General features: G+C 38.6%; 1 protein-coding gene across 1 annotated transcript in view; it reads right to left on the bottom strand.

Annotated features, from left to right (window-relative positions):
• LOC121959628 (astrotactin-2-like) overlaps positions 1-27,583 on the bottom strand; it is a 353,725-nt gene that overhangs the window by 103,373 nt on the left and 222,769 nt on the right. The window contains exons 12-13 of the mRNA XM_042509044.1: positions 9,501-9,667; positions 5,490-5,678 (exon numbers count right to left, since the gene is read on the bottom strand). Of these exons, the coding sequence (XP_042364978.1) occupies positions 5,490-5,678; positions 9,501-9,667 (356 nt within the window). The remainder of the gene's footprint in view (positions 1-5,489; positions 5,679-9,500; positions 9,668-27,583) is intronic.

The raw sequence follows: 27,583 nt of genomic DNA, 5'->3' as shown, positions 1-27,583 counted from the left end.
GTTAATGTTTTATAATATAACATTACATCACACATGTACCTACATCTCACGTGAAACCAAAAGTCAATGTTGTTTTAACCCTTTGACCTCTGCAATAGCAATGGTCCACACAATGGTATCTTCAGATGCTCGATATCCCTAAAATTTGTACTACCTAAGCTAATGGGCTTTCTGATGTAAAATGAATGGATGTTCTAGCTATTGTGGCTTTTATTTTAGGACAAGATATAGGTAGATATTTATAGATATTTTAGGACAGGGCCATTACGGTTAAATACCAGCAAAATAACAGTGAATTTATGCAATTTATGTACAGCTGTCTTCACTAACCTGATATATTTACATGTTAGGTAACAAAGGTACTGAGTTAACCCAAAACATGATATTGTCTCTCAAGCTGGTTAAATCATTTTTACTTTTTTTAATGCACAAAACTAACTGCAACTGTTTCACAACATTAACTAGGTGTTACAACATGTTACAACAGTCTGCACATACAAAGATGCACTTAAGGGTGCCCTATCTGTACTTCCTCCATTGCACCTTTAGTACATACATTTTGTGTTTTTTTTTTCATTTTATATTTGAAATTGCTTCTATAGTTTCATCTCTTATACTATTTAAATTATCTTTTTTCTTCCTTTATGTTAATTGTGTTGCACCAAAACACCAAGTCAAATTCCTTGGATATGTAAATGTATTTGGCAATAAAACTGGATTCTGATTCTGACTCTGTGCATTACTATGAGACTCTGAGGGCTGTGACAAAGCATCAGAATATGACCACCTAGGAGTGAGAATGGGTTGGCGCGTTTTTAGGTTTTGAATTGTTAATCTTGCAGCAGAAGGAAAAGGAAGTTGGCAGCACTAGGATGGGACAAGAGAGACGGTGGGTGTGGACCAAAATAATAGAAGTAATCATGACTCCCATTTTGAAGCCTCAAGTTTAGCATTTTGGCCATCGTGGATTTTTTAGAGCCAAAGGACACCCAAGGTGACCATATTTGGACGAGAGGGTGGAGCTGGGGAGGAATGAGGGTTGGTTCTGACTTAATAGCAGCGGACAATCTGCACACCCAGCTGTCACTCAGAGCGGCCAGGCCCTTAATTATGCATACGTTTACGCCTTGATCAAATTTAAAAGGACACCAAGTCTGTATTTCATCATCTGGTGAAAACTTTTCTTGAGTCCAAAGACTTTTATTGTTCTATTCCTCGCGAAAATCCACAACACCACACAAGATGGAAACCCACCTCTGCTCCCTTGTTTCTCTCCACTGGAGTTCCCTCCCTTGCTGTCGCCACGCTCTCTCCATGTCTTGCATTTGGCACCACTGCTACCTGAAGGGGCTGAGCTGTCCTCCCTCTCTGTTCCCACACTGTCACTCTCTCTCTTTCTCTGCATGTCTGTGTGTGGTCTTCATCCGCTTTCTCATTTTATCCTCCTCCTGTCACCATCATCCACCTGAATATTTTTGACCTGACCTGCTGAAAGTAAGCTGGCTGAGTCATGAAATGATGCCGTGCACTCTATTTCTCTCTCCCTACGCAGATGCATGTGTGCCGCAGGTAACGCAGCATTTGTTTGCTGCTTTTTGGTCAAACATCTCTCCAGAGGCTTTTGAAGGATGCCAAAAAATGTTAAAATCAATGGTAAAGTTTTGTGTCATTGTGTAAATGTGTTTGACACAACTTGAGGCCATATTTACAAGTCCTTGAGTTATATAAAAATACACTTACCATACAGTTTTATGAATGGAAAATAAGCTATAAACTGTTTTTCGAGCTAAAAGCTTGGTACCCCATAGAAGATAAATGAGCAGCAGCATTAGTGAGGAGCATGGAGGAGGATGCCCGAAGAGTAGGGTGTGCAAGGATAAAGGAGAGCAGAGAGGTACGGAGGTGCAAAGTTATGGAGAGCCTTGAAGGTGAGAAGGAAAATCTTATAATTGATGCAGTGTTTGAAAGGGAGCCAGTGAAGGACAGGGGTGTGTGCTCTGTGGAAGGGGTTCTGGTCATGATGCGAGCAGCAGAGTCCTGAAGTAATCGAAGTTTATGGAAGAGGTTGAGCGGAAGACCAGAGAGGAGAGCATTACAGTAATCAATGCAGGAGGTCACCAAAGCATTGACGAGGATAGTGGTGCTGTTAGGTTTGAGAAATGGACGAAGACAGTTACTACAGATACTGCGTAGGTGCAAAAATGCAGACTGAGTGATATTTTTGACGTGTGCATTGAATGATAAAGTGCTGTTGAGGACAACATCCAAACTCTTGACTTTGGGGTCTGGGAGGAACTATGGAGTTGTCAATGGTGAGTGAGAATGTAACCATTGATCTTAATTTACATTTACAAACTGGCAGTTTTACAAACTCAAAACTCAAAAAAATGACATGTGGAATTACCTTGTGCTTTCTAAGTGTTAGCAACTGCTAGCAACTGCTAACACTTAGTTAGTTAGGAGATCTGCAAGTTCTGTTTTGTCAACCTAACAATTATATATACATTTACCACAAATTATGATTCATAGTTACATTTACTTTACTTACTTTGATTTTTTGGGGCAATCACTTCCCTATTTTTGTTTTTTTTTTTTTTTTTTAGTAAAATCATCCTGTCAGACTTTACAGTGTATGGGCTCACAAGTTCCATTTGAATGCAGCAATATTTTTTTCTTATTTTTGTGCTGCAACATGTACATCAATAAACAATAAAATTAACGGATTTTTTTCCAGGTTGCCATGCGCTCTTTGTACTTTTCCCTACATAAAGATGCTCAGATCTTTCAATGCTTTTCTAGTGTGTCTCAGGGTTGCCAAGTGACTAGTTTAAGCCTTTAATGTGCTATTACCCCACCAGAGCCCTGGCTTGAGCACAAATCCCTCTACTGGCCGTAGTTTGATGTAACCCAGTGTGTGGAGCTGGAGTCTGGAGGCAGAAGACCCACTGGGTTCACCACTGCTCGAGGGCAAATGGATCAAGACTGCCAGCTTCCCCTGGTTTTAAAATACTAAAACTGTGCACTATGTGCTGTTTGGTGTGTTAACGGGTAGTCCTCAACTGGTTTAGCCCCGAACCTTTGGGAAACATGCAGCTCTTATTCCTTTTCCCATATTAGACTGTAGAAGTGTCAGTCATTTGTACAAAATTCTCTTAAGATGGATTATAAGTCCCTTTTAGCTCGTAGCTCTTTTGGTGATCAAAGTTAGTAATCCCCCTTTAAATGCCATAGCTCTTTATGTCAGTTCTGGCTCAAAAGTGTTCCACCTCATGACGTGTGGTTCTTTAGTGCACATCCACGCAAAGTCAAGTCAGAGAGATGCTGCGCGCTCTGTTAAATGTTTGAAATCTCTCTAATGCATGAAAATGCATGTGCCTGTGTTCCCATCTTATGCAAGTACTATTTTATTTTATGAGAACAAAATGTGTTTATGGGCCATCTTTAAAAAAAATAAGTCATTACATGCAGACACGCTGCCTATTTGGGTAGTTTAAGTCAACCACATCCCAAAGGCATCTTCAAGGATGAATGCAGACACAATTGTGTACCAGTGTATTCCATCCCAAATAAATGGAACTTTATATCATTTCAAACGACGTCATCTGACAGACGTTTATATTAAGAATAAAATAACATGAAGGCAGAAGTGCCTTTTTCATGCACTTTTCTGTGGATTACGAACACTAAAACGGCACTTTGAGAAATTATGTGAAATTACTGTACCTGAATTATAGTACATTTCTGACAGAAGACTTCACAAAAGCAGTGGATTCAAAGAGTGATCTTAATCACTCGCATTACTTTCTTTTTCTCTCCTTTTGTTTTGGTGGAAAAAATGTGTACTTCTTGTGATAAGACACGGAGCAGCACTGTAGACAGAAAAAAACACTTTCCAGTGGTCTCTCTGAGCAAAAGGAGATCTCTGTAGTGAGTACACATAAATTCTTCACACACTCAAAAAAAACCCATTTATATCTTAAAATGTTTTATGATCATCAACACTAGTTACAACGCTTTCTCATACCTAAACGACAAAATAGGTTGATTTCCGCTGACATACAAAATGACTTATATGACCTGAAAACTTGGCGCCACAAAGAATGTCACATATGTCACCAGCGATGCTAGTATGCTACAAATACTACAATCCTGATTAAGTTGTCGAAGAAAACAACATTTACTTTGGGACACGAACACCAGTCACTTGAGTGAAAATCCTGTGTTTGTTTGGCTTATCCACCACCACTCCTGTCTAACCTGTACTGCAGGGGTTTCTTTGATTTTGTACAATATTACGGGGACTTTATGCTGCGTAACTTTCTACTCTGCTTCTGTAATAAGTACTACAGCCAATAGAAGGTGCTGCAGTACAACAAACCTAAGTATGGGTTGTGACAAGCTGCTTCCACACTCAACCTGTTTGTTTTCTTTTGCCTACGAAAACAAGCTGCAAATTCATGAGAGAAAAAAAAAAGTTAACTTGTTCTCTGTTTCAATATAAGTTGTATCCAGTGGACCGTGTGTGCTGTAGGAATCCTGAATCTCAACATACAAAGGACCCTGGGGACTTACAGCAGACAGATCATGTGGCTGTGTTAAGCCAAGCACAACTATGTGACCCAAAGGGCAGAACAGATGATGGTTGCTTGAAAAACTGTAGATGTCAAGTACGTGTGTGTGTGTAAGCGAGAGAGAGAGAGCGAGAGAGAGAGAGAGAGAGAGAGAGAGAGAGAGAGAGAGAGAGAAAGCAAACACCAAACAGACACAGAGAATGCAAGATATAGGCTGTTTTTCTGTGTGTACTGTATATGTGCATAGATAGACCCTCATCATCTCTCTGTGATTACAGGCACATTTCACCACAAACAGCATGTGACTTATCAGAGCGAGCCAGGTTTTCAGAGGGCTGACAGTTTAGGGAGAACTGCAATGGGATAAGTCTCAATCCTCACTCAACCATCACTCTCTCATCCCCTTCTCACTCTCTTTTGCTCTCACACACACATATACACATATACACAAACACACACACACACACACACACACACGCACACATCTGTGCAAACACAGATGCGGCACCCCAATGGCAAACCCTGACTGCTGATTCTCAGAGCCGCTCCGCTGAGCTCTCAAGCCTTACTATCTCTCCTACAACCCAAAACTGATACAGGACGACCGTTATTTCTGATGGTTTGTCTTCGGAGATGCAGAAAGAGGCAAACAGTTAAGATGTGAAACAACAGGTCTCAAAGGACGATTGTCAGTGTAATCCACACTAGTAGAAATGATAAAATAATACTTCTCACAACAGAGACAAAAAGACAAAAGAATAGAAAGAAAAGGGAATTACAGGACAAGAGCCTAAATCAGATTAAAGAAAAGGAAAGAAAATATGTGTGTGTATAGCCACAAACAACAGAAAAAAAGTATTTCTGATGATGAGCGTGCATCTGTGTAAGTGTGAATGTGTGTACTTGTACACTAGTTACCGGAAGGTCATTTGGAATATCTGTCCCAAGTTGACTTGCTGGGTTTTGTTGTTGTATCCATGCAGCATCTCACCAAACAGGGTGTCATTGAAGTGGACATCCTGCCTTGGGCATTTTGGTCCCTCACAGTTGTCTGACAGCAGGAGGCAGGAGCGGCTGTCCCCTGCCAGTTTGTACTCCTGCACACACCTGAGGAGCAGGGAAAAGCTGTCAATATAATGTATATGTCATTAATGTGAACCTATTTACACTTAAGGTGAAAGTATATATAGTCTGTGTAGTCACTGTCAAGATTAGAGGATGAATTGTGGCATAAATCTTGCAGGTTGAGGATAAAGAAAAATACAAAACACAAGAGATGTTGGTGACTGGAACCTGTACATAGATATTGCAATTTAACTACTTTGAAGGAATACTTCAACCCCCAAATTATCAACTGTATATCAGTTACTCTCTCCCTCTCTCCATTGAAATTATAAAGGAAACTTTACATTTCTTGTATGCCCCTATGGTGAATGGAGAATCCAAAAATAGAGGAGAGTTTTGATGAAATAAAGTCATAGGGGTCCACATTTCACCACAGCAAAACTATATCAAGACATCAGTTTACAAACTCTCACAACATAGTCCTCAGTACTTCACAAAAAGATACATTTTCACCAGACTCCATTGACAAAACCAGTAATTTTACCTCACTGAACACTGGAGCTGCTGGTCTACTGCTTCCGTAATCAGCTTGTTAGTTTGTGTTATTGTGTAACTTGTTTTAAAGTGTTAGTTCAGGGGCACCCAGTAGCTCAGTTGCAGTGTACAGAGGCTAAGTCCTTGCCGCAATCGCTGTGGGTTCAATTCTGGCCTTGGCCCTTTGCTACATGTCCTCCCCTGTCTCTACCCCTTTCACAATTGAGCCGCTCACCCAGTTTAAATACAAACAGTAATGGCAGCCAGAATATATCCAGGCTGTGTAAAAGCAAGGTTGGTACTCTATAATTCTTTTTTTAATACCATCTGGCTATTATTGTTGTAAGCTTTAGCCAAAATGTCTTTTACATTAGTGAAGCAGTACACTTGCCATTGTCATTGTAGACATTGTGGACACAAGTTCTCTGCTGGAAATACATTCAAGCGGAGGCTGAATTCAGCAGACCATGCAGTCTGTCACAATTATTGTATCTGCTCCATTTATCTACACAATCCTCCCTTACAGACGAAGGATGGGTATCTGCTGCTGTTGGCTGGCACTGAGGCTTGGGCTCATGCAGCTGATCGGCTCTTAGCACCTCAGTGGGAACTAGGACTTTGCTGTTGTTGGCAACACTGTCCTGAAAATGCAGCAGACCTCATGGAGTGGTGTCTTTCTGTGGCATTAAGACAAAGCTTTTTCGCTTGACCCACTCCATTATGCAACAGTGATTGTTAAAAGCACTTTTATTTCACAGAGGGTGTGCAAACTGATGGGATGACTATATTCTTGATTGACAAAAACAAATTGAGGCGCCTTTATTGAAAAGTGACTCCAAATCAATTGTACTGATGGCATTAGGGAAAGTGGACATTGCTGCAAATTGCATTTTGTTGTTGGTCTATTCACTCATAGTGTAAGGGAGCCTTCTGTTCCGGGGAAGAAATAAAAAAGCCATCTCACACTGTGGACCTGACACGTCTCAAGGAGAATTAGGATATCCTTCACCTGTCAGCCAGCCTCCTCTGTTGAGTTCCCACTTACCAAGGACCCAAAAGTTGTCAAGAACTGCATACAGACAAGAATTCATAGTTTCTTTGCATCAGTCATTCCAGCAGTGGGCCCACAATGTTAACATGCCACGTGGTGTGATCAGTGTTACTAGATCAGCATCTAGTTAGCAGATCAGTATCTCCAAATTCCTCTCGCATTTTTCCTTGCTACAGTCTCTGTAGTGCAAAGTAGAAATTCTCTCAAAGATGACAGATGTGACGGGAGAGAAAATAGAAAATGTGTTGCCATAGCGCTAAGAAGGTTTCTGGAGTGAAATTCCACCGACAAGCATGACACAAACAGTGTGAACCCATTGATCCATCCTACTTGGTTTTCAAGGTGCAAAAGGTAGTGTTGGTATCATAGTGTGGAACATGATTTCTTGCCACACATTAGTAACGAGAAAAAAGAAAAGCGAACTGCTGGAATGCCACACAGTTGGCTGCATGTCCCTTCATGGCCACAGTATAGCCTTTATCAAATAGAAACTCCCTGGAGATGTGACACAATCTAGTTCTAAGGAAAGTGCTCAGAAAAGCTTCAGTCAACATAAAAGTGTATTAGCACAGTGGAACATGTGTGGTATCAGCAACAGGACAGTCACAGCATCAATGTATCACTGGATAATGTGCAGGAAGCAAAGTCGGCATGTTTAAAAACTCCTGGATGCACTTTTTGAATACTTGAATTGAAAAAATGATTGCGAAAGGCAAGCGTTTAAATGTATGCAGACGACTCAATTCTGTATTATGTAGCAAATACTGATGGAGAACTAGACAATGTTCCATCAACCAAATTAAACTTGGCCTTTGATTGAATAAACCTTAACAAGACGGTCCTAAATCAAACACCACATTCATAACTCTGAGATGGAGTTATAAACTGTCACCAAGACTTAAACTGAGCCTTTATTTGACCACTGAATGTATTTAACATGTAAATAAGTTGAAACTATTGGGTTAATAATAGATAGTCAACTGTCATTGGTGGAAGACATTGACACAATTGTAAGGAAAATTGGTAATGGCATCTCCATAGCATGAAAATGCCTTCCTTATATGCCAGGACACATTTTGGAGCAGTTAAATCTTTCATATTAACCCACCTGGACTTTTGCTTTTGCTTACCTGTATGATACTCAGCATCAAAATTGCACTAATAAGGAAACTATAAATTGCCCAGTTCAGAGGAACACAGATACCATGCATCGTAAACTCTTATGGCTACCAGCAGAGCAAAGGCAGGTTTTTACACAGTCAAGTTACCAAATATAGCATAAAGCAGCAGCTGATCAATAGTCCAGCGCTGATCATAACTCGTTCTTGCTCCGTAGTGATGGCTCTTTAGGCTAATTTACAGACTGATCAAGAGACTAATTGATAAATGAGAATGTGGATCAGTATGGATGCTAAAGTGAACTTCTTTGACCACATAATGTAGGATAAGTCAAGGGGCATACGTGATGAAAATACGATAACACAGAAGTGATGTGCACAGAGTCTTTTGTGATTAATCGGATGTACATCACGCACAAACCTGTGTACAACTTGTGTCTGTCGCTTACAGCTTTAGAACCTTGTTGTGGTGCCGATGTTATCCTGTGCGACCATAGAGTCATTCGTTTATAGCCTAATGTTAGCTTTTTACTTCTGGCATTTGCATTAAATGCTCACAAATCATAAAAGTGGTGTTTATTTGTGAAGATTATCTCGCTGAATAAAAAAGTGTAAATATCATAAATGTTTGTTTGCCAAAGAGCTTTTCTTCTGCTATAATCCAAAATCCAATGCCAAAATCCCATGTGCTTTTGACAAGGGAACAAAGGCAGTGCTAACTTCTGCGTTAGCAGAAAAAGGTCATTTCTGGGGCACTCTATTGGCATTAGCTAATGGGGATTATTTTAAATAAATAAACACTCTGATACTACATATATTTATAGTACTTAAACTGCATACATTTTGTCATCAGAGTTGGTTAGATAACACTGTCAAAATTGTCAATCGTAGACTAACTGATATTATAAAACATCAATAGGATGCTTAATTATACTAATACTTTTTTTCTGTGTAATCTTGGGCCAATGTTTTTCATCACAAATAGATATGTGTTAGTAACACTGGTTATTTCCTGTTTATATATTTCATTTCCTTCATGTGGGTTTATGCCTGAGGAAGAATTTCTTGATTGGAATATCACTCACGAAGCCTATTTCACGAGGAAGCTTTATTTCCAGCCCGCAGACGCCTTTCATTTTTTCTAGTGTTAGTTATTCTCACCCGCAAAACATGAGCACGTTGCTGGAACTGGGGTCATCTTCGAGGGGCACGAGCTGCTGGAGACACAGCTGTTCACAGCCTCCATTGAAGCCATCCGTGCAGTCAATGCCCCTAGAGTAGTCATAGCAACCTGAGCCATCCTTCATTGGCCTCAGCCCCTCAGGACACTGCAAGAATAGAGAGAGAGAGACAGAGAGAGGAGGAGAGGCAGTGGAAGGGAGATGGGGAGAGAGGTTGAGGAGGAAGGCATAAATTAGGGAGAGAGAAGAAGAGAGTAAGGCGCAGAGGTCAGTTTGTGCATTTTAATCAGGATGAGACGGCAACAAAGAGGCAAATATAGTAAGATGAGAGGAGAAGTGGGCAGCGGGATGTTGAGGAATTCAGAGAGAGGAGAACGAGAGACGGGAAACGAGACGGGAAACATGGAAGCTTTTGTGTGATTACAGATATGAAACACTGCAAACTGGCAGCCTGGAATCATCCTTACAGCTCATCTCACTATTTGAGGTCTGTGTTTGTTTGTTTGTTTTTTTCATGCCAGACACAAAACTCTCCTGGTGAGACTCCACACTGACAGGTGGAAAAGAGTGGCAGGGGACTCCATGTTTATCACAGGAGACGTGAGATGTCTACACCTTCCCCAGGCCAACAAGGAGTGTGTAAAAGCAATAAAAAGGAATTAAGTGTGTGGGGAATTGTCCATTCCAAAGTGGAGAGAAGATGGAAACAATTCACTTACACAAGATAGCAAATGAGCAGTGTTACATATTCTTAACAAAGGGGTGTTGAGGAGCAGAAATATCTCACTCTCCTGCTCAGAAACTTAAAATGAGGCCGTTAAGACTTATCAGGACTGGTGAAGTCAGGGGTGAAGGTCGGGTTAATTAAAAATCTGGTCTGTGACCCAGCACTAAGTTGCTGATATCACAAGCTTTAATCACAGGTTGTAAGGTTTTTACCTACAGTTTAGCATTCAGTTTTAGTTCAACTTTCAGTTTAACATTGATACCCAGCCGGTGGCAATCCTGGATGCAAAGGTACCCATCAAGCAACCATCCCCCGCCCGTGTCTTGAGTATACAAAATGATGCTTAACAAAATTAACCCTTTGCCAGTGCCTGCACTGGTATTTTTGCTTTTTGTGATGTCATTTCTTGGAGTGTCTACAACCTCAGCTAAAAGGTAATGTAAGTCAATAAACCATAATCAGATTAAAATTTTGAAATTGTGTCGAAATTGGTTATTTTTTTCATCAGACTTAACAAATTAAAAAACATACTGATCTAACATTTAGAAATGTTGAAACATGCTCTTAGTCTCTTGTTCAACACTTCAGTCCAGTCCAAAATACTGCAGTTGAGCCAGCTGCAGCCACTGCACTACGGTGAAGTTAGTTTTAAGTTGGACATCTACTCACAGTATCTTCTCAGTTTCAGTTTCACCTCATGTCAGCAGTAGGACCACGGTTATCTCACCTCCCAGCCCTCCTGTTTACTGCAGGGGGCTGACACGGACCCTCACATGCACTATAATTGGAAACTTGTGACTGTGCATGTCCACCTCTGTCCAGGGACGTTCAATACAGAAAGTATATCCAGGTCTTAAGGCTTTTCTTGTTAACTTTGGGGCTAACCCTCTTCACAGTAATCAGCAGGTGAGAATCAAGACAAAGAAACCTGTCTTGGGTCTACAGGAGTTGTCACAATTATTCACGGACAAATAGCCTAAACTGCTATACACACATTCACGGCTATGTTTAACTTCATACTCTCTGCTCCGGCTGCTGCAGCCTCACTGCCACTTCACAAGCACACACATGCTCTCACAGTTGTGATAGGAAAATGTCCCTATATAAGTGGCCATAGAGGGCCCATGTTTTCATATTTTTTTTTGGGGGGGCAAAACATTTGCTTGGTCTGTCTATCTTGACAGTGTGCTTCTCTGCCCATCAGCCTTTACAAAAAATAAATTAAAAAATTACCTGAGCCAATACAAAAATCTGAAGGGGAGCACTGGATCCAATATGCCAACTACTTTACCATGCAGCATTAAATTTATGAAGTGCTTTTTTTAATGAATTATATTTCCCCCAGCATAAGAAATACTAATTAAGCATGAATGCAACAACAGCAGATGCATTCTATAACAAAGCCGGACTCCCATTAAAAATGTAATTTTACTTACCATTAATAACTTGTAAACTTAATAGCCTACCGTGATTTGGGTTGCATTATATATCTCGGAAGTGAACAAAAGATTGTTGCATCGAGAAAACAGTTGACAAACTTTTCTGCTGGCTCAACTTATGTGTTGGAGGCAGGCACAAAGGCTGTTTATACTCTAATATAATTATAATATTCATTGTATTGTTATGAACAGATAGAATTTGACTGAGTGAATTAATGGAAATAAATATTAAGTAGGTTGAAATACTTTATTTCTATAATGTTTTGAAATCTTCCCTTGGTAAACCATGATCTTTCTTTGTCACTTAGAACTTTGTTTATGCCTCATGACATTTTCTGACTACTTTTTCTTTGTTTTGTTTTTTCATAAAGTAACACACTTCTTTCTACTACACTGCAGGGCTGGGGTGCTGGCAGCTACTGGATCAATGTGCAATCATAAAAAAACAAAAAAAAAAACCAAATAATAAACCACGGGTGTTTGCGGCACTCGACCAGTAAATATATGATCAAGGATCTGATCACTGACAAGACCAGCATGTTTAGCTCAGCGCTTCATCAGGCTCATTTTCTGATTTTATGGTATTTTTATGTCATTTTTGTGCCAGTGCAATATTATATGTGCTACTTTACTGCTGTCAGAGGATCTCTAAATAAAGGGAAGAATTAGTTTGCCAGTTGGCAATCACATGTGGTGATGCACTACTAGACAATCTCTGACTGTCAGCAAAATATTAATAACAAAGCTACATCAGAATTCCCATTTCCAACATAGCCGTAATGCAATGCACTAATGAGAGATTCGTTTCATTGCATTTCAAAACATTGCTCTGCAGCGTTAGCGTCGATTGTGCCAGTTTACCACCATCAAAACTACAGAGGCCCGAGTGTGAAACAATTATAATCTTGAAGATGTGTTCAAGTGTCGATGGTGCAGTGGAGTCTTAAAAGCAAAAGGGAAGAGGGGGTTGAGCGTCAAACACTTCATTTCCTGCCTTCTGGTGAATTTTTATGTGCAGGTTTATGGTGGAGATGTCTTTATTTATGTAAAGGAAAGCATAAAAAATTCAGGCAGCAGTTGACAATTCAAAATATAAAAATATAATTGAATATAATGCAGTGAAGCTCTCAGGCATTCTGGATTGCTTTCACATATTCACAGTATTCTCCTGAACATAAGCTCTTAAATGTTATCCCTGCTGAGTCAGCGCACGTGTGGGCATGATTTACTCATCCCTCCTCTTTTGTGTCTTCTGTTTGGGGAAGGTAGCTTTTGAAATGTGCATGTGGCCAGTTTTTAGGTAAATGATACATTACTTCATTTTAATTCATTTACAAAATCCTGGGCATTTTAATTACTCAGATGTGTTTCAGCAAGGTTTTCTGCTCATTTACTTTCTGCACCTTCAAAACACATCCCACATATCTGTGTCCTCTGAGAGGTTGAGAATTAAGTCGTTATATTTTCAGATAAAAAAGTTGCAATGTTACGAAAATAAAGTGATTTAATGAAAATAAAGTCAAAATAATTTAATGAATAAATCTACCTGCCCTTTTAGTCTGCTGTGCATTACATTATTGCTCTGCTCTGTTTGGGACTCTCTCTGAATGAGAGAAAGTTAGCCTGTTTTCATTCTGAAGTCATCAGATACTGCTGCTTGGTCAGTAATTTTGGCGTATGATACGCCAGTGGTCATCCAGACGGCAGCTGACGGGGGCGGTATGATAGGCCGTTGGTCAGCCAGATGGCACCTGTCATATTATACCAGACGGCGCATGATCGGCCAGCAGATGGCGTGTTTAAAACACAGCCAGTAATAATGCATTATAGGGAGCTGGAAAGTCGGCAGTGGATGGGTCCGACAAACCCTGGATTTTCACCCGGGATCCCTTTGTATGAATGTTGAGCCGAAGCATGATTTTTTTTCTTTTTTTTTTTTTAATGTAACCGCACTTTTGTAGCGTAAGCATAGATGTGCTTGTGTTGCACAAGGGAATAAATGTAACTACAAGCTATTTTTACCAATGTACTGAGTTTTCATTTCTTACGAGCAGAAACTGTGCATTTCCTGTGAAAATGGAAGTGTGTTTTAAAAAGACACAATGCATGTAACAGGCATACCTTGGCGCGTCATATGTAGGCCTAGATGTGAACCGCATTGACCATGTCGCGATATTTGATAGGTTTAAGGATGCAGCTGTGTGCTGCTCTCCATCAGAAGTGGAAACTAACAAAAAACACTTCTTTTCAGGCATGAATCTCCCTATTACAAATATTAATGTCACCACCACCGATAAAGTGCAGCCCACTGCAGCTTCCCCAAGATTTTCATTAGAAAGCACACAAAGCGACATCGAGTTACAGGTCAGAAGAAAAAGACACCATTCAGCAAGTCTAAATCACTGTTGGCTATAGTGGACTGTCGGGAGATTCGAGCACAAGCACACATGATTCAAAGCAACCTATTTTTATCATGGCTATTTACAAAATATTAAAGCTTTTTTCTAATGTAATTTCAAAATCTTATTCTACCTTTAAGTTTATCTTTCTATTGCTACCATGCATCTGTATTAGAGCAACTTCTACTTTTATTTTACTCCAGTCCATCCCCAGCAGCAGCCAGCTCTCTCTGCACTTCCTGTCAGAGTGGATCTTTAACATTGCTTCCTCTTTCTTCTTTGTTTAAATATAAATAAATAAATACATAAATAATCGGGGTGTGGTAATGTGTTCTCTGTGCACTGCAAAAAGTCTGTGCCAGTACTACAAGAGCATCTGAGATTTAGATGTTTCATTGCTGTGAAACTCATTTTGCATTGTATCCTACTGTGTGAGATATTAGATGCTGCAAAACAGCACTTATTTACCAGTCACTTAAATGGTAGAGATGGATGCACATACAGTAAGTGACACTATTAACAGTCTATAATCATTATGGAAAAATGCCTCTATTTGAATATTTGATGGGTTTCCCTGCTGGGGCTGGGACCCTACAATCAATAAACACTCTCAGGCATCAGCCACATGCTGAAAATGCGTAGTTTTTAACAACCAACAAATCACTTTTTCTCAGACATGTGAATGCTGTTGTAATTTCTCCTTCGTGAGTGTCAATGTAACGGTTTTGTTGTTTTAAAATGAAGAGTCTCCAAGATTATTTCACAGTTTGCAGAGCGCTGTTCACCACTGTTCACTGACGGCCGACTCTGACTCATCTGTGAAACCTCATGTTGTGTGTGTGTGTGTGTGTGTGTGTGTGTGTGTGTGCCTCTGTGGGATTGCTTGTGGGTGTGTGAGGCAGGATCACACATTGTGAAAAGTTGTATGTAGGTGTTGGTGTATTTCTGCCACATAAAAAAACTGAAAAACGTGAAACAACGCTGTCATTTAGTCGAAATACATTTTGACACTGGTCTTATTAAAAATTTGGATTTCTGGTTTCAACTCATTGGTTTCAGTTTACCTAAAAGCAAAACACACCCCCCACAGAAAGTAAATGCAATACTTAAAGTCATATTTTAACCTCAAACAAGAGGCTTTCATGTCACCTGACCCACATGACGTCAGCATCGGATCACTCCCTAACCAGTTTGGTCGTCCGCCATGAGCTCAGCTCCAGACTGAAGATCGCATGCTGTCCACTATCTGGCTGCAGGAGCACAAACTTGTTGTACAAACTCTTCTAAACGAGGTAAGACTTGTATTTTTTCATTTACTGTTCGTGGCGGGTTGGACAACTGCTTTAGTGTAAGCGGTTTCACGCACGTGTTGGCTAACAGCACAACCAGGCTAGTTGCCTTTGTTTTCTTCCTCCCTTTGACATTTGCTAAGTTAAAATTGCTGGTCGCATTATTTTGCTATCATCGGAGGAAAAAATAGTGGTTGTAAGTGATTGTCGGGTGGTTTATCCACAGTGCTTGAATTGACTGGGAGAAGCCCTGTCCTGCGGTGTGTTTTGGGCGGTTACAGGGGTGCGAGGTCGGGCAAGAGGGCGGCGGTGGCGGCTGGTGCCCTTCGCCGCGCGCGCGCACACACACACACACATACACTTTAGCAGTAAAAACGTAGGTGTATATATTATTTCAACTTGTTGTGTTGTTTGACGAACAAATCGTAATTTGGCAGAGGGGACGTGCGTGCCTTTCATCTTACAGCCGTGACAGCTTGTTGTTTACCGCGAGTTTAAGGCCATTTCAAACATGCACCCATTTTAATTTATCCGACGACAGCTTCATGTCTGATTGTATGCAGTCACTTTTTCTCTTTAAGTAACAAAAGAGTACCATGTCTGAAAGTGCCATAAAACAATACATCTTACCCCCAGACTCTGACAGCGGTACCCTGCAGACCACAGAGAGAGGGGTGGGGGTGGGGGAGAAACTCGTTTTTAACGATTTAAAATCGATTCAAAAATCCTAAACATCGATTATAGACTATATTTACTAAATACAGTTTCTTGTTAACCCTCTACACTTTTTTTTTTATCATTTAGAAGAGTGTTAATAATTTTGAGACCGTTTGTCGGATCGCCTTACTTTTGTCGCCAGTGAGAGCTGCCGTCTGTGCCGCTCAGAGAGATGACGCAGATGCACTGTAGCTCTTTTAGGAGCCTCAGTATCCAGCCTGGGAATTCAGCTGTTTTTACGAGACCTTGTTCGATAATTACATAATAATATATATCCGATATTGGGTGTCTTCCGTCCATATTTTATCCATATTTCGATGATAAAAATACATTAGCATCGATGCTAAACGCCATATTGGTTTACCATAGTTCCTTTGGAGCGAGGTCAGAAGTTTGTTTTGGTCTTGTTCACCAATCGGAAAATGAGCCGACGCTTTGTATCCGCTTACATAATGCCTACGTCATGTGATGCAAACTGCACTGTGATTGGCCTAATCCTACTGTATCTATGGCTCTGTGTTATTGGTAGCGCCTCGTGTATTAGAATAAACTCCGGTAGCCCCTATAATAATAATAATAATAATATAATAATAATAATAATGAGACAGGGGTAAATCAGGAGACAGTCTAATAAGCAGCAGGGCTTCACATGGATGTAAACTCTGTGTTCACTGCAGACAGAGCAGGCAGGAGAATCAGGGCCCTCTCTGAAGTGTCAGGAGTGTGATGTGGCCCTCTGCAGCATCACAGAGAGGAGCTGCTTTGCAAAATGGCACAGATAATGGGATACACAAACAACTGCAAAAAAACAATGGGACTTTTTTTTTGGAAAAGTATGCCCTTTTTTTTAACTATAATAATTACAATGTTTATTTTTTCACTTCCCGATTTTCAACACCTGGGAGAAAGGTTTTTTCTACAACAAAAAAAACAAAAAAAAAAACACACTTTGCTTTCATAACATAATATGCCACTGGCAAAACAGACTGGAGTAGATCCTGAAATTATACCTCCTATATTTTGAATCGCAAATCGATTTTGAATTGGAAATCATTTTGAATCGAGAATCGAATTGTGACCTCAAGAATCAAAATCGAATGAATCTTGAGATACTGAAAGATTCACACCCCTGACAGAGAGTAACTATTTTGCAAGAGGAACATCTCAATTTATGTGGTGACTTGGCCCCTGTAACATTATTTTGTAATATAAATATTGTGAACTAATATTAAAATAATTTTAAAAATTTTAATCTCAATAAAATATGATTTATGATTTTAGTATAATGCAGTATGGTATACCACCTGCACGTGTAAGGCCTTGTAAGTCTGTACTGACAATGATTAATAGTACCTGGTAAGATAAAAAAAAAACAAAAAAACAATGTGAAATCTTAACTTTTCTTGTTGTGTTTACAGGTTTACTTTTGTCTCCTGAAGAGGTCAAAAGTCTTGGTCATATTGCTTAATTTGGTAAGTCAAACTGTACAGCTGTGATCAGTATTTTCATGTATGTTTGAATGGGATTGTTAGATTGTTGTTGCAGTTAAATTTGTAATATAGTGGACATTACATGGCAAAAATGAATTTCAGTTTCAATCACATTATTTACCTTTGTTCTAGTTATATTTCAAGAATTGCAAACACAAATAACCACAAATCAAAACAAAGATCAATAAGTTACCCACCCAATGTAATTTAAGTTCATTTTACAAGACAATAAAATGTTAATAATAAAATGGTTGATAATTTCATGCAGTATTAGATATCCTCAAAATAACTGTAGTTATCATCATCAAAAAAAGTATGTTTTTTGTCTCATACAGTGTACAATTATTACCTTAATTCAATTTTATTAGTTTTTTTTATCAGATTATGTGCAGGTTTGCAAGATAGTGTTTAAGTCAGAAAATGTACAAACGAATAATGATACCTCTAGGTTAAGTAAGTTTAAATTTTCTATGAACTAATCAAATAAAGTAGATATTACAGGCTGCAGCAGCCTAACTGACAACAAACAACTGTTTCTATAAAATAAATGCAAATATACCATATTTGATTTTGTAAATTGTAAGGGTAAGATGATTGTTCTTTGTCTTTTTGTGTTGATTTCAGGACAGTATTCCAAGAGGTTTTTCCCCATGAAAGAATTCGGCCAAAACATCATTACTTGGAGCATTATCCCTGGTTGATTCACCAGTTTGGCCCCCTTGTTGTACAATGGACTACAAGATTTTAAGCAAAACACAGCTTCTTCAACAGAGTAACCCATCATACAAACTGTTTCAAAAATGTACTGTATTCATTAACTCAAAGACGCCAGTGTCAGGCTGCTTATAATGTGCACGTGTGCAGATTTTCCAAGCCATCTTTGGAGGTTACCGGGGTCTCAACGAGGACTTTACACTGGCAGAGAAACAGAAACACCCACATATGGACTCTGTGAACCTTGCAAAAAATGTATCCTACAATAGCCTCAACTACAGGACTGGAATGATCCTGTGATAAAGCTTGTGGGGGTGCATGAACTGACAGATCCCTACCCTCTGGCTCACTACAATGTTTGTGGACGGCATCTCATCTCTCTGAAGGGGTACGTACATGCATAAGGTTGTATATGTTCAGATGTGGGGTTGGAAATGTCGGAGAAATTTTAAATTTTTTGAACTTGCTTTTGTTTCATTTGTGTCTATTTGATTGTCAGATAATTCACCCTTTTTTTCTTAGAAAATTCCCTTAACCTTTAATCGCACATGTTTATGGATGGGATTTGTTAATTTTTCATTGATATTGATACCATTATCAAGACTCCTTAACAATCCAAGTCCTTATCAATACCACTATTAATACTTTTCTATTATATGGTGGAAAGGCAAGGTGATATTTTATTAAATTCTAATTTTTTATTTCAATATTTACTTTTACTCATGTAGTAAAATATGAGTATAACTCATGATAGGATGTTAAACAGATTTTAGTTCCATCTATACTATCCATTTTATACTGCTGTGAAAACACATTTCTCACCAAACAAGTGTATTATTCAAGTTTCTTACCAAAACCTAAATTTTACTTTTCTTGATGTTACATTTCAACACTTCATGATGACATTTTATTTACTTTTGCATAATTGTCATTTTGCTGAGCCAACCTTGAGCACATCATAATGAAACCTTAAGCAGCCTTGTTTATTTAGTTAAACAAACTATACACTATATATATATTAGTGTAATATTTCTTCTTCTTTCATCGTAATTGTAAAACGGGAGAATTGATAATCAGTGAAGTTGTGGATATGAATTAGATGTTATGGCCAATTTTGTTCTCAAACTGACATTGCTGTACTTATTCCTGTCTTTAGTAGATCCTTTTGGATGGGCTGACATGGCAGTGAAAAGGCCAGCAGAGTTGTGAGTCATTCTGAATCCTGATGACACCAGGAAGCTAATTCTGCGTGGTGGATTTCCAGAGACAATGGGCCAGCTTATGGATGAAGTCAGGGAAGTGTGCGGGTTGAATGGGAATTTCAGACCACAGTACCAAGACAGAGACTGTGGAGATGCAATGGTGAACTTGACCTCTACTGCGAAACTCGAGGACTTGGCAACTGTCAAGGTCATCCCAATAGCTGACGATTGCAGCCAAGGAGTTAATCCCACTGTCTCTGATGAACTATTATCTTCTAAATCAGATGACATAGAGCTCCTGTTCTTAGCTTCCAGCTCGGTCTCTACAAAAACTTGGCCAAGAGACTTTCCAGCGCCAAAATTCTCCTAAAACATCAAACTGCATTTAGAGAAGGGAAACGCAGTATATAGGTCAAACATGACAAGGTTGACACTGACCTCAAAAGCAAAGTCAGATATTCTGGACAAGCTAGCTAGAGAGATATTCAAGTATAAAGCCTATCCAACAGATGCTGACTGTAGTGATGGTGATGAAACACTAATCAAGAAGCACCCATGCCTGTCTGAACCTGGTTCGTACAGTGGTTGCTACGGGTGGAAGCAGCGATTGAAGACAAAAACTGGCAACTACCGAACACAGCTAAAGGGACTCGGGTGTTCTGAATTACTTGCAGATTCACTGAAGTCCAAATCTCCAGAGGATGCATTGCTTGCCAAAAAGGCGAAGAGACCTAGGAGAGACCAACCGCATACCAAACATTCCAGCTGGAGTGAAGTGAAGTGAAGAAGCAAAACAATCTTACAGTGATAAAGGACAAAATGGACAAGACTTATTCACTGCGCAGACAGGAAATTGTGGAAAAGGAGTTGGGAGTGGAAGTGTTGAAAGAGAGATGGCCTGCATTGTTCACAATGAATGATGTATATCCAACCTCTTAAATCTATGGTAAAAGGTCAGTTGTGGTCTTTAAAGTAAATCATGTTATCCCCAAAACAAAACAGATCTGCTAAAAAATTAAGTGAAACCAAACCAGAATGCATGTTTTGGCTCTTGATGCTAAAAAAAAAAAATAAGATCTCACACACAGCATATTATTAATGTAAGGCCATATAACATTTGCATGTACTCTGTTATTTTCAAGACAGGTCAACACAGAATTCATAAGAATTACCACTGTTCCCCTTCAGCCAAAACTCCCGGCTTCCTTAGAGAAACACCACAGCAGGCTGATCGAGATAATAAGAAACAATGGAGGAGTGGTACGAGAGAAGACCCGGAATATACTGAAAGGACTTGATCAGGTATGCACTTGCTAAGTACGTTTAAATGTGCCGTATAGCACGTGAATGCTGATATTGCAGATGGAGGCAGTAATCTTCATTTTGTCATTATATTTGAGATTACACAGTGGATGATGTTCTGTCAGTGTTTCACATTAATAACCAAGATATTGCCGGCCACCGTAGTCTAATTTGTCTCGCCATAGTTTAACGGTATTAAAATACATAAACTGTTGGGTTATTTATGGCGCAGGAGAGGCAGAGACAAGCAGAACATCAGGCGCATTAGACGTGAAACTAAACCGTTCATTCTGCGGGGCCTAAAACTCTTTTTCACTTACAAAAATCTGCAAATATCTCCTCTCATCCATCGGTCTGATCAGCTGCGAACTTATCAACAGATCAATTATCCTGCCCATGAATGACATTCAGCTGCAAAGGAGATAAAAAGAAGTCCGCCTGCTGTGCTGCATTCATGGACCCGCAAAAACGGCAGATATTATAGTGATAGATAGATTAGCAGTCTCACTCTAACCACCCCACTTCCAGCCCGGCATACGTACATTGCCAGTCTGTGGGAAACACTGTTTATGTTTGTCTTTTGAGTTTGACAGGCCTTTTAATAGGTTTGCTCACAATTACTGTAAATCCAAGTGCCTATTTTATGCATTGTTTGTCTGAATTTTCAGTAAAGTTGAAAAACTGAACAGCACAATTTTGCATTATGTTTGCGTTTGTGCTCTCACTTAGAGACCTGAAGTGAATCTAAAAGGAGAATGTCTGCTGAAGAGCCTTGTTATGTTTATTGGGGAAGAGGTGGACCAAACTTATCAAGGAGTATCTGTTGAGTAGCTTTGCGCTGAGCAGCTTTACACAAGACAACATTCATTAATCTGACTTTAGAGATCATATACAGAGTTACAGTTCCTATAAAAATGCCCAAACTGATTTAGCTATGCCTACTATTATTGTGGAGTTCTGTGTCCACCAGAGGCCATTATTAAATACTGTTAGGGTTTTTTAATCTAACACAATGACAAATCTCTCTTTGATGGTTTATATTTTATGCTTTGTAAAACACTGTATATTGTGGGTATATATATTTTTGGAACACACTGATATGTTTCAATTACAGTCTGAAATATTCACTCCAGAGTAGCAGTGCAGATGGAGCAGTGGAAGCCTGGACATAAAATGGACATTATATTCAAATATTGCATTGTGTGCTATTGCTTGTGGTCAAATTCTAAAATTAATGAAAATGTGAAGACTTTTTTTTTTTAGATTTAGTCTCTTAATCAAAGTATGTATACTTTTGTTTTTTGTCACAGCAGATGTTATAACTTTTTGGAGTATAACTTTTAATAATGCAATGCTTGACTTGCAAATAGACAAATTTTTGCTATAAGAAAAATATTTGAAGGAGCCACTGCTAATTTTGTGCTGGACTTTGCAAGTCTTAACATTTTTCCATCATTAAAACTAAAAAATCTTAAAAAATAAAATTAAATAAATAAATAAATGAATATTGGGAACAGACACTGATTTCTTTAGAGTAACTTTCCAATAAATGTCTTGTTTTTTATCAGATTGTTCAAAAGGATGAAGCAGAAACAGAGCTTGAGAGGTGTACCATAGCCGGGTTCGTCATCAGGGAGGAGGAGGATCTTCTGCAGAACCGTCTGACATTGGGATTGTCATTGAAGGTTTGCAAGTCCTCATTGAGTTGCTGCCAATCGCTCATGCATGTGCCATGTGGTTTGGCATGATCTAAACACTAAACCTGAGCTATCCAGGTCAGCACAAATACACCTTTGATGCACTGCAGAAAGTTTTCATGGAAATAGAACCAAAGAAAATGACACGCAGAGTGGACAGTCTGAGTGTCAAGCTGTAAATATTGGATTAATCAAAAAAAAGACATTTGGATACAAAATGTTTTTTGTTCTGTTCTATAGCTTGTATCAAAATACATTCCAGAAAAATGGAATAAGTCATTGTTAAATGTAGATAAGAGACAGAAACAGACTGTAGTTTAAAACTAGCCTTATATCTTATTTTTTCTGGTAAAAGAATTCTTTTAGTTGTTTGAATATCATGGCACTAATAGGTACATTGAAAATGTCAATAATCCTAAAATCACATCGACCAGCAATTCAGTAGTAATGATAATGTTTGTCATAAAAGACATTATTCATAGATTGGAAATGAGCTCTGTTTTTACTTGATTATGGTTTGTGTTTCATTGATCTTGCATTTGGTTCAAGATGTGAGATTCAAACACGTTTGTCATTTTGTTAAAAAAAAAAATAGCCAAGTTTCAACACTATTAGAAACTCTATTGTTACACCTCTTTATGGAAAATGTGTACTCAGGTTTTAAAGGGGATATGTACACACACCTTTACTTACTGAGATCTAGGTTGCATACAGTCTGATAAACATAAAGAAAACATAATGAACTTCATTTAGACCTAGTTTTTTTTCTCCTTAAGTCATGATGTGCAAAACATATACTGGCTAGCTTTACAAATTGCTGTTTTTTATCTATGTTTTAGGTGCTTTTTGTTAGTACAAAACAGAAAAGGAGATGCATGTTTTAAAATGCATAATAAACAATACAGTCTGTTCAAGAGAACATTTCTGTCTTTATTTAAGCTAACTACATTGAGGGTTAAAAAATGTAAGGTAAAAAATATTTTCACATTATTGCAATTTAGTGTTTATTCATGGTCTAAAAAAGCAAAAAAAGCTATTAAATTGGCCAAAATGAAGGAAATTTTGGCTTGTGACTAAGATATTACATTAATTTAGGCATAATTAAAATATAGTAAAGAATGTACGAAATCAAAAATTTAAGATGAGAAAAAACAATAACATAACCTCTAACAAAATTAGAGTACTTTAATTACTTTAACGCAAAGGAAAATTATGATTGGATGTAATAGTAAATATTAGGTTTTTCCTAACTGAAAAAAAATTGATTGTGACAAATGGTGTATAATCTTTAGAATAAATTAACTTTTTACTTTATGTATATGTAAATTACTGTCTTTAGCCTAAGAAATATTTAGCTTGAGATTAAATTACAAGTACACTTAAATTTGATAACCGTAAATATTAGGTTTTTTCAAGCAGATAAAATAAGTTGTAAGAGGGTAAAAATATGGTGTATGGTCTTTATATTCAATTAACTTTTTACTTTATTTGAATGCAAATGTGTGTCCCTGTTCAAAGAAATATTGTGCTTGATATTAAATTCAAATTTCTTCATCTTCAACCAAATCAAATCATATGTATTATTTGAGGAAAAACTAATCAATTTAGCTGTAACAAATTAGAGCATTTTTTTTAAAAGTTAGTCCAAAGTATGATTTTTTTGCTCAAGGTTAAACTTATTATTTTCTGAGTGATAAAAATCAGTAATCACAAAAAGATGTTTTTTTTTCAGTGTTAAAAGAGCTGTGGAATAAATGTTTCCCCTGCTCTCAGTAGTCAGATGCCTTCAGATATACAGGTTGCAGGGGAGCCTGTCTCACCATTGGAAACCTGACTGAACCTACTGTAGACAGAGACTCATATCCGGAGGTGCCAGCTCTGTTCACTTGATTTGCATCAAGAGGGGAACTCACAGGTCGGGTGTGTTTACAGTATGTTGTTGCCAGTTCAGAAACAAAACTGTATGTATTCTGTTTATTGATAATGTGCCTTTTGCTTTTGGTGGATTGTGTAGGGCTGTCAGCATTAACACGTCAATCACAATACCATTAAGGTACATACAAAAAAAAAAAGAATTACATACAGGTTGATATTTCGGTGTTTAACGGGCTGTACAAGGCTGAATTTAAAGCTACAGTGATGTACTGTGGTGCCGATCAAGTAGCGCTCAAAATTTAGGCTAAATTTTGGCAAGGAAAGATGGCCATTTTACAGGGGTCCCTTGAACTCTCCCAAACAGTGTAAGAAACACACTGATTTGTAATGCGAAACTGCTTTATTCAGTATTTTTAACGGGTTTAATAATTTGATAATTTGGCTCCCAGTAAAAAAAAAAAACCTCTTGAACAATGAACACTGTAGGAATTTTAACTGCGAGTTTACGCTGCCACATAGGATAATTTCATTTGGTTGCAATCTGCAATCCTCATAGGTTGATGCCACTAAATCCTACATACTGTTCCTTCAAAGAATCTCCAGGCATACTTATGACAATGCTGCTATTTGGTTTCATCCGGACAAAGAAAGTCAAATCTGGGTGAAAAATGTTTTTCTGACCCTTTGGCATTGTTTTGACTGTCCAGACTAGACAGTGTTGAAATGCTCTTCTGACAAGAGAACCAAACTAATGGATCTTGCAGTCAACAAGATTTTCATTTGTAATAAAAGACGGGTCATGAAGGCAATTAAAGGCCTCATTTGGCAGGTTTTAATAATGGTTATGTAATGCAGGACGGGGAAATTAGGAGGGAAATTGAATCTGAAATTAGACGAGGCAAACTGAAACACAAAGAGCGGCCAGAGACAGAGCCTAACAATGTGAGGAAAAGCATGAGACATATTACTGAGACAAGGCCAGGAAAAATAGGGATGTTTGCCTGAATGTCAGTTCTAATAAACAGCTAGCTTCTTTATTTGACACCTTTGAAGCAACGGGAGTAAAATGAAGAAAAACACAATTTTGTAGTATTAAAAATACAGTGACAAAGCCATGTACAGAGAAAAAAGAGAATAGGTCTGGACTTGATAAAATCTGTTACTGGGTGATTGAAATGTTTGTGCTTTCTTACATTTCCCCACTTTTTTCCCCTAACATCTCATCAGCAATAAAATATCAAATTGGAAAGCACACCACTGCTAAATGTAAAACCTCCAAAGCCTTGAGGGCCCTCGGAGCAGCAGCTGCTCTCCAGTTATCAAGGCTTTTGCGAAAAACATCAAGCGTAAGATTTTAATGCAGACAGTGAGTAACAGGTAGGGGAGGATTATGTGTTGTGACATTTGGAAGAACCTCACACTCATGTCATGCTTTAATTTACAGGCGTTGTCACATTTAATTTTCATCTCAAAGATGTTTTTCTCTGTATTTTGTACCCAAACAATTGTCCCAAAGCGATTATGGAATAGATATATGGTGACTCATTTGTTGGCTCAGTCAAAGGAGAGCTGACAGGTCATGGAAATGTTAAAATGGAGCTATTTGATGATTAAAACTGCAATTTACAATCCGCAACCACCGGTGACATCATGAACAATAATCAAGGGGTTATTTTATTCTAATTATGAGATTTCTTTCTCATAATTAGCCTTTTCATATATGCAAGATTGCGTTATCTTATAAGATCGATATCTCATGAATGGAGGCAGTTTTCACACAAAGGCTACAAATGAATGCTGGAAAAAAAAAAAAAAAAAGGTTATATCATCTCTCTCCGGGCCGTAGACTTTTTGCAAAACAAATTGAGTGATAGCATTTTTGATCTCTTAGGAGAACCGCTTCCAAACACTAACAAAGGAAATATGTGCAATAAGCGTGCATTGTTCACACGTGTGCTCTTACAAAGAGCCATATGTTCAACATTGAATGGGAAAGCTCCTCAGTCTCAGATCCCTTTACTGTATCTCGTGAATGTAATGCTACCTACTTCACCAGAATGAGACTGGAGCCATTCATCACACCGAGGCGGAGCTGTGGGAATAGCTGCCTGTAATTCAGAATTGTCATGCATCACTATACGGTTGAATGAAAGGGACTTAAGGTTAGCCATTAGCGCTGGCCACAAGCTCCATCTGGCTGGACAACTCTCCAAAGACACAAGGGCTGGAGAGGAGGGAGGATTTGCATTTTGGATAAATTCTTTCATTCGGGCCTTCTGTAGTGATTCTATAATGGCAGCACAATGAGAACAGGCCAGGGGGTCTGCACAGTATTTTCGACAACACAGTAACAGCTTTATTGACTGAGACGTTGTTCCTATAATTACCAGCTTGGCAGCTGAAAACTAATTAAAAAATACATTCAAAACATGCAAGTGAGTAATGACTTCTTATTGCATATATTCAATATCTAACTTGCGCCCCTTTGCAAAAAAAAAAAGATGTGAGGCTGACTGTGCTGTCTTTTAAGGGGCTGCTTTTCATTTTTTTAAGGAAGTGTGAAGGAAGTGGTATCTTGTTAATCTAGACTAGAGCTCTGATTTCCCACCCAAGTCTGATTGGGTCCAAACAGACCCTCTGAGACTTTGCTTCTGCCTCAGCAGTGGGAGAGACATACGTAACATGACCCTGAAGAGCTGTGATCGTCATCTGTGTGCCGCATGGAGGGGCGCAGCCCACTCTGCTGAACCTGTTGTGCATGAGACAACAGATTGTTGAAATGGCAAAGGAGAAATTGTGGTGGGATGTCAGCCATTAGCTTGTAATGATTTTTTTTTAATCTAAAAAAATATGTAATATAAAATAACACCAAAGATCTAAATGTAAAAGCACAACTAGGGACAAGAGTTGAAAAATTAAAAATAACCGTACACTCTAAAATATATCAGTCTCATACTCTGTATTGGAACTATGTTTAACTGTATTCTCTCTAACAAATGAAATTAATTCACTTCAATTCAATATATTATATCTTTTTTTACATTAGATAATCAGGTTAATCAGGCTCGGGCCTAAAACTGCTGCTGTAGGTTGGGCTTGAAGACTATTTGTGGGTTCCTGTAGGGCCAGTCCTGATTTTTTAGGTCTGATCAAAACTCTGAGCGAGACGATCTAAGGCATCCATTGGTAGGTATCTTACAACATAGCTTGTC

This window comes from Plectropomus leopardus, chromosome 20, assembly GCF_008729295.1.
Source record: "Plectropomus leopardus isolate mb chromosome 20, YSFRI_Pleo_2.0, whole genome shotgun sequence".
Lineage (NCBI taxonomy): Eukaryota > Metazoa > Chordata > Actinopteri > Perciformes > Serranidae > Plectropomus > Plectropomus leopardus.
Note: the sequence above shows the minus strand (reverse complement) of the source record. Positions and strands in the feature narration are given on the sequence as shown.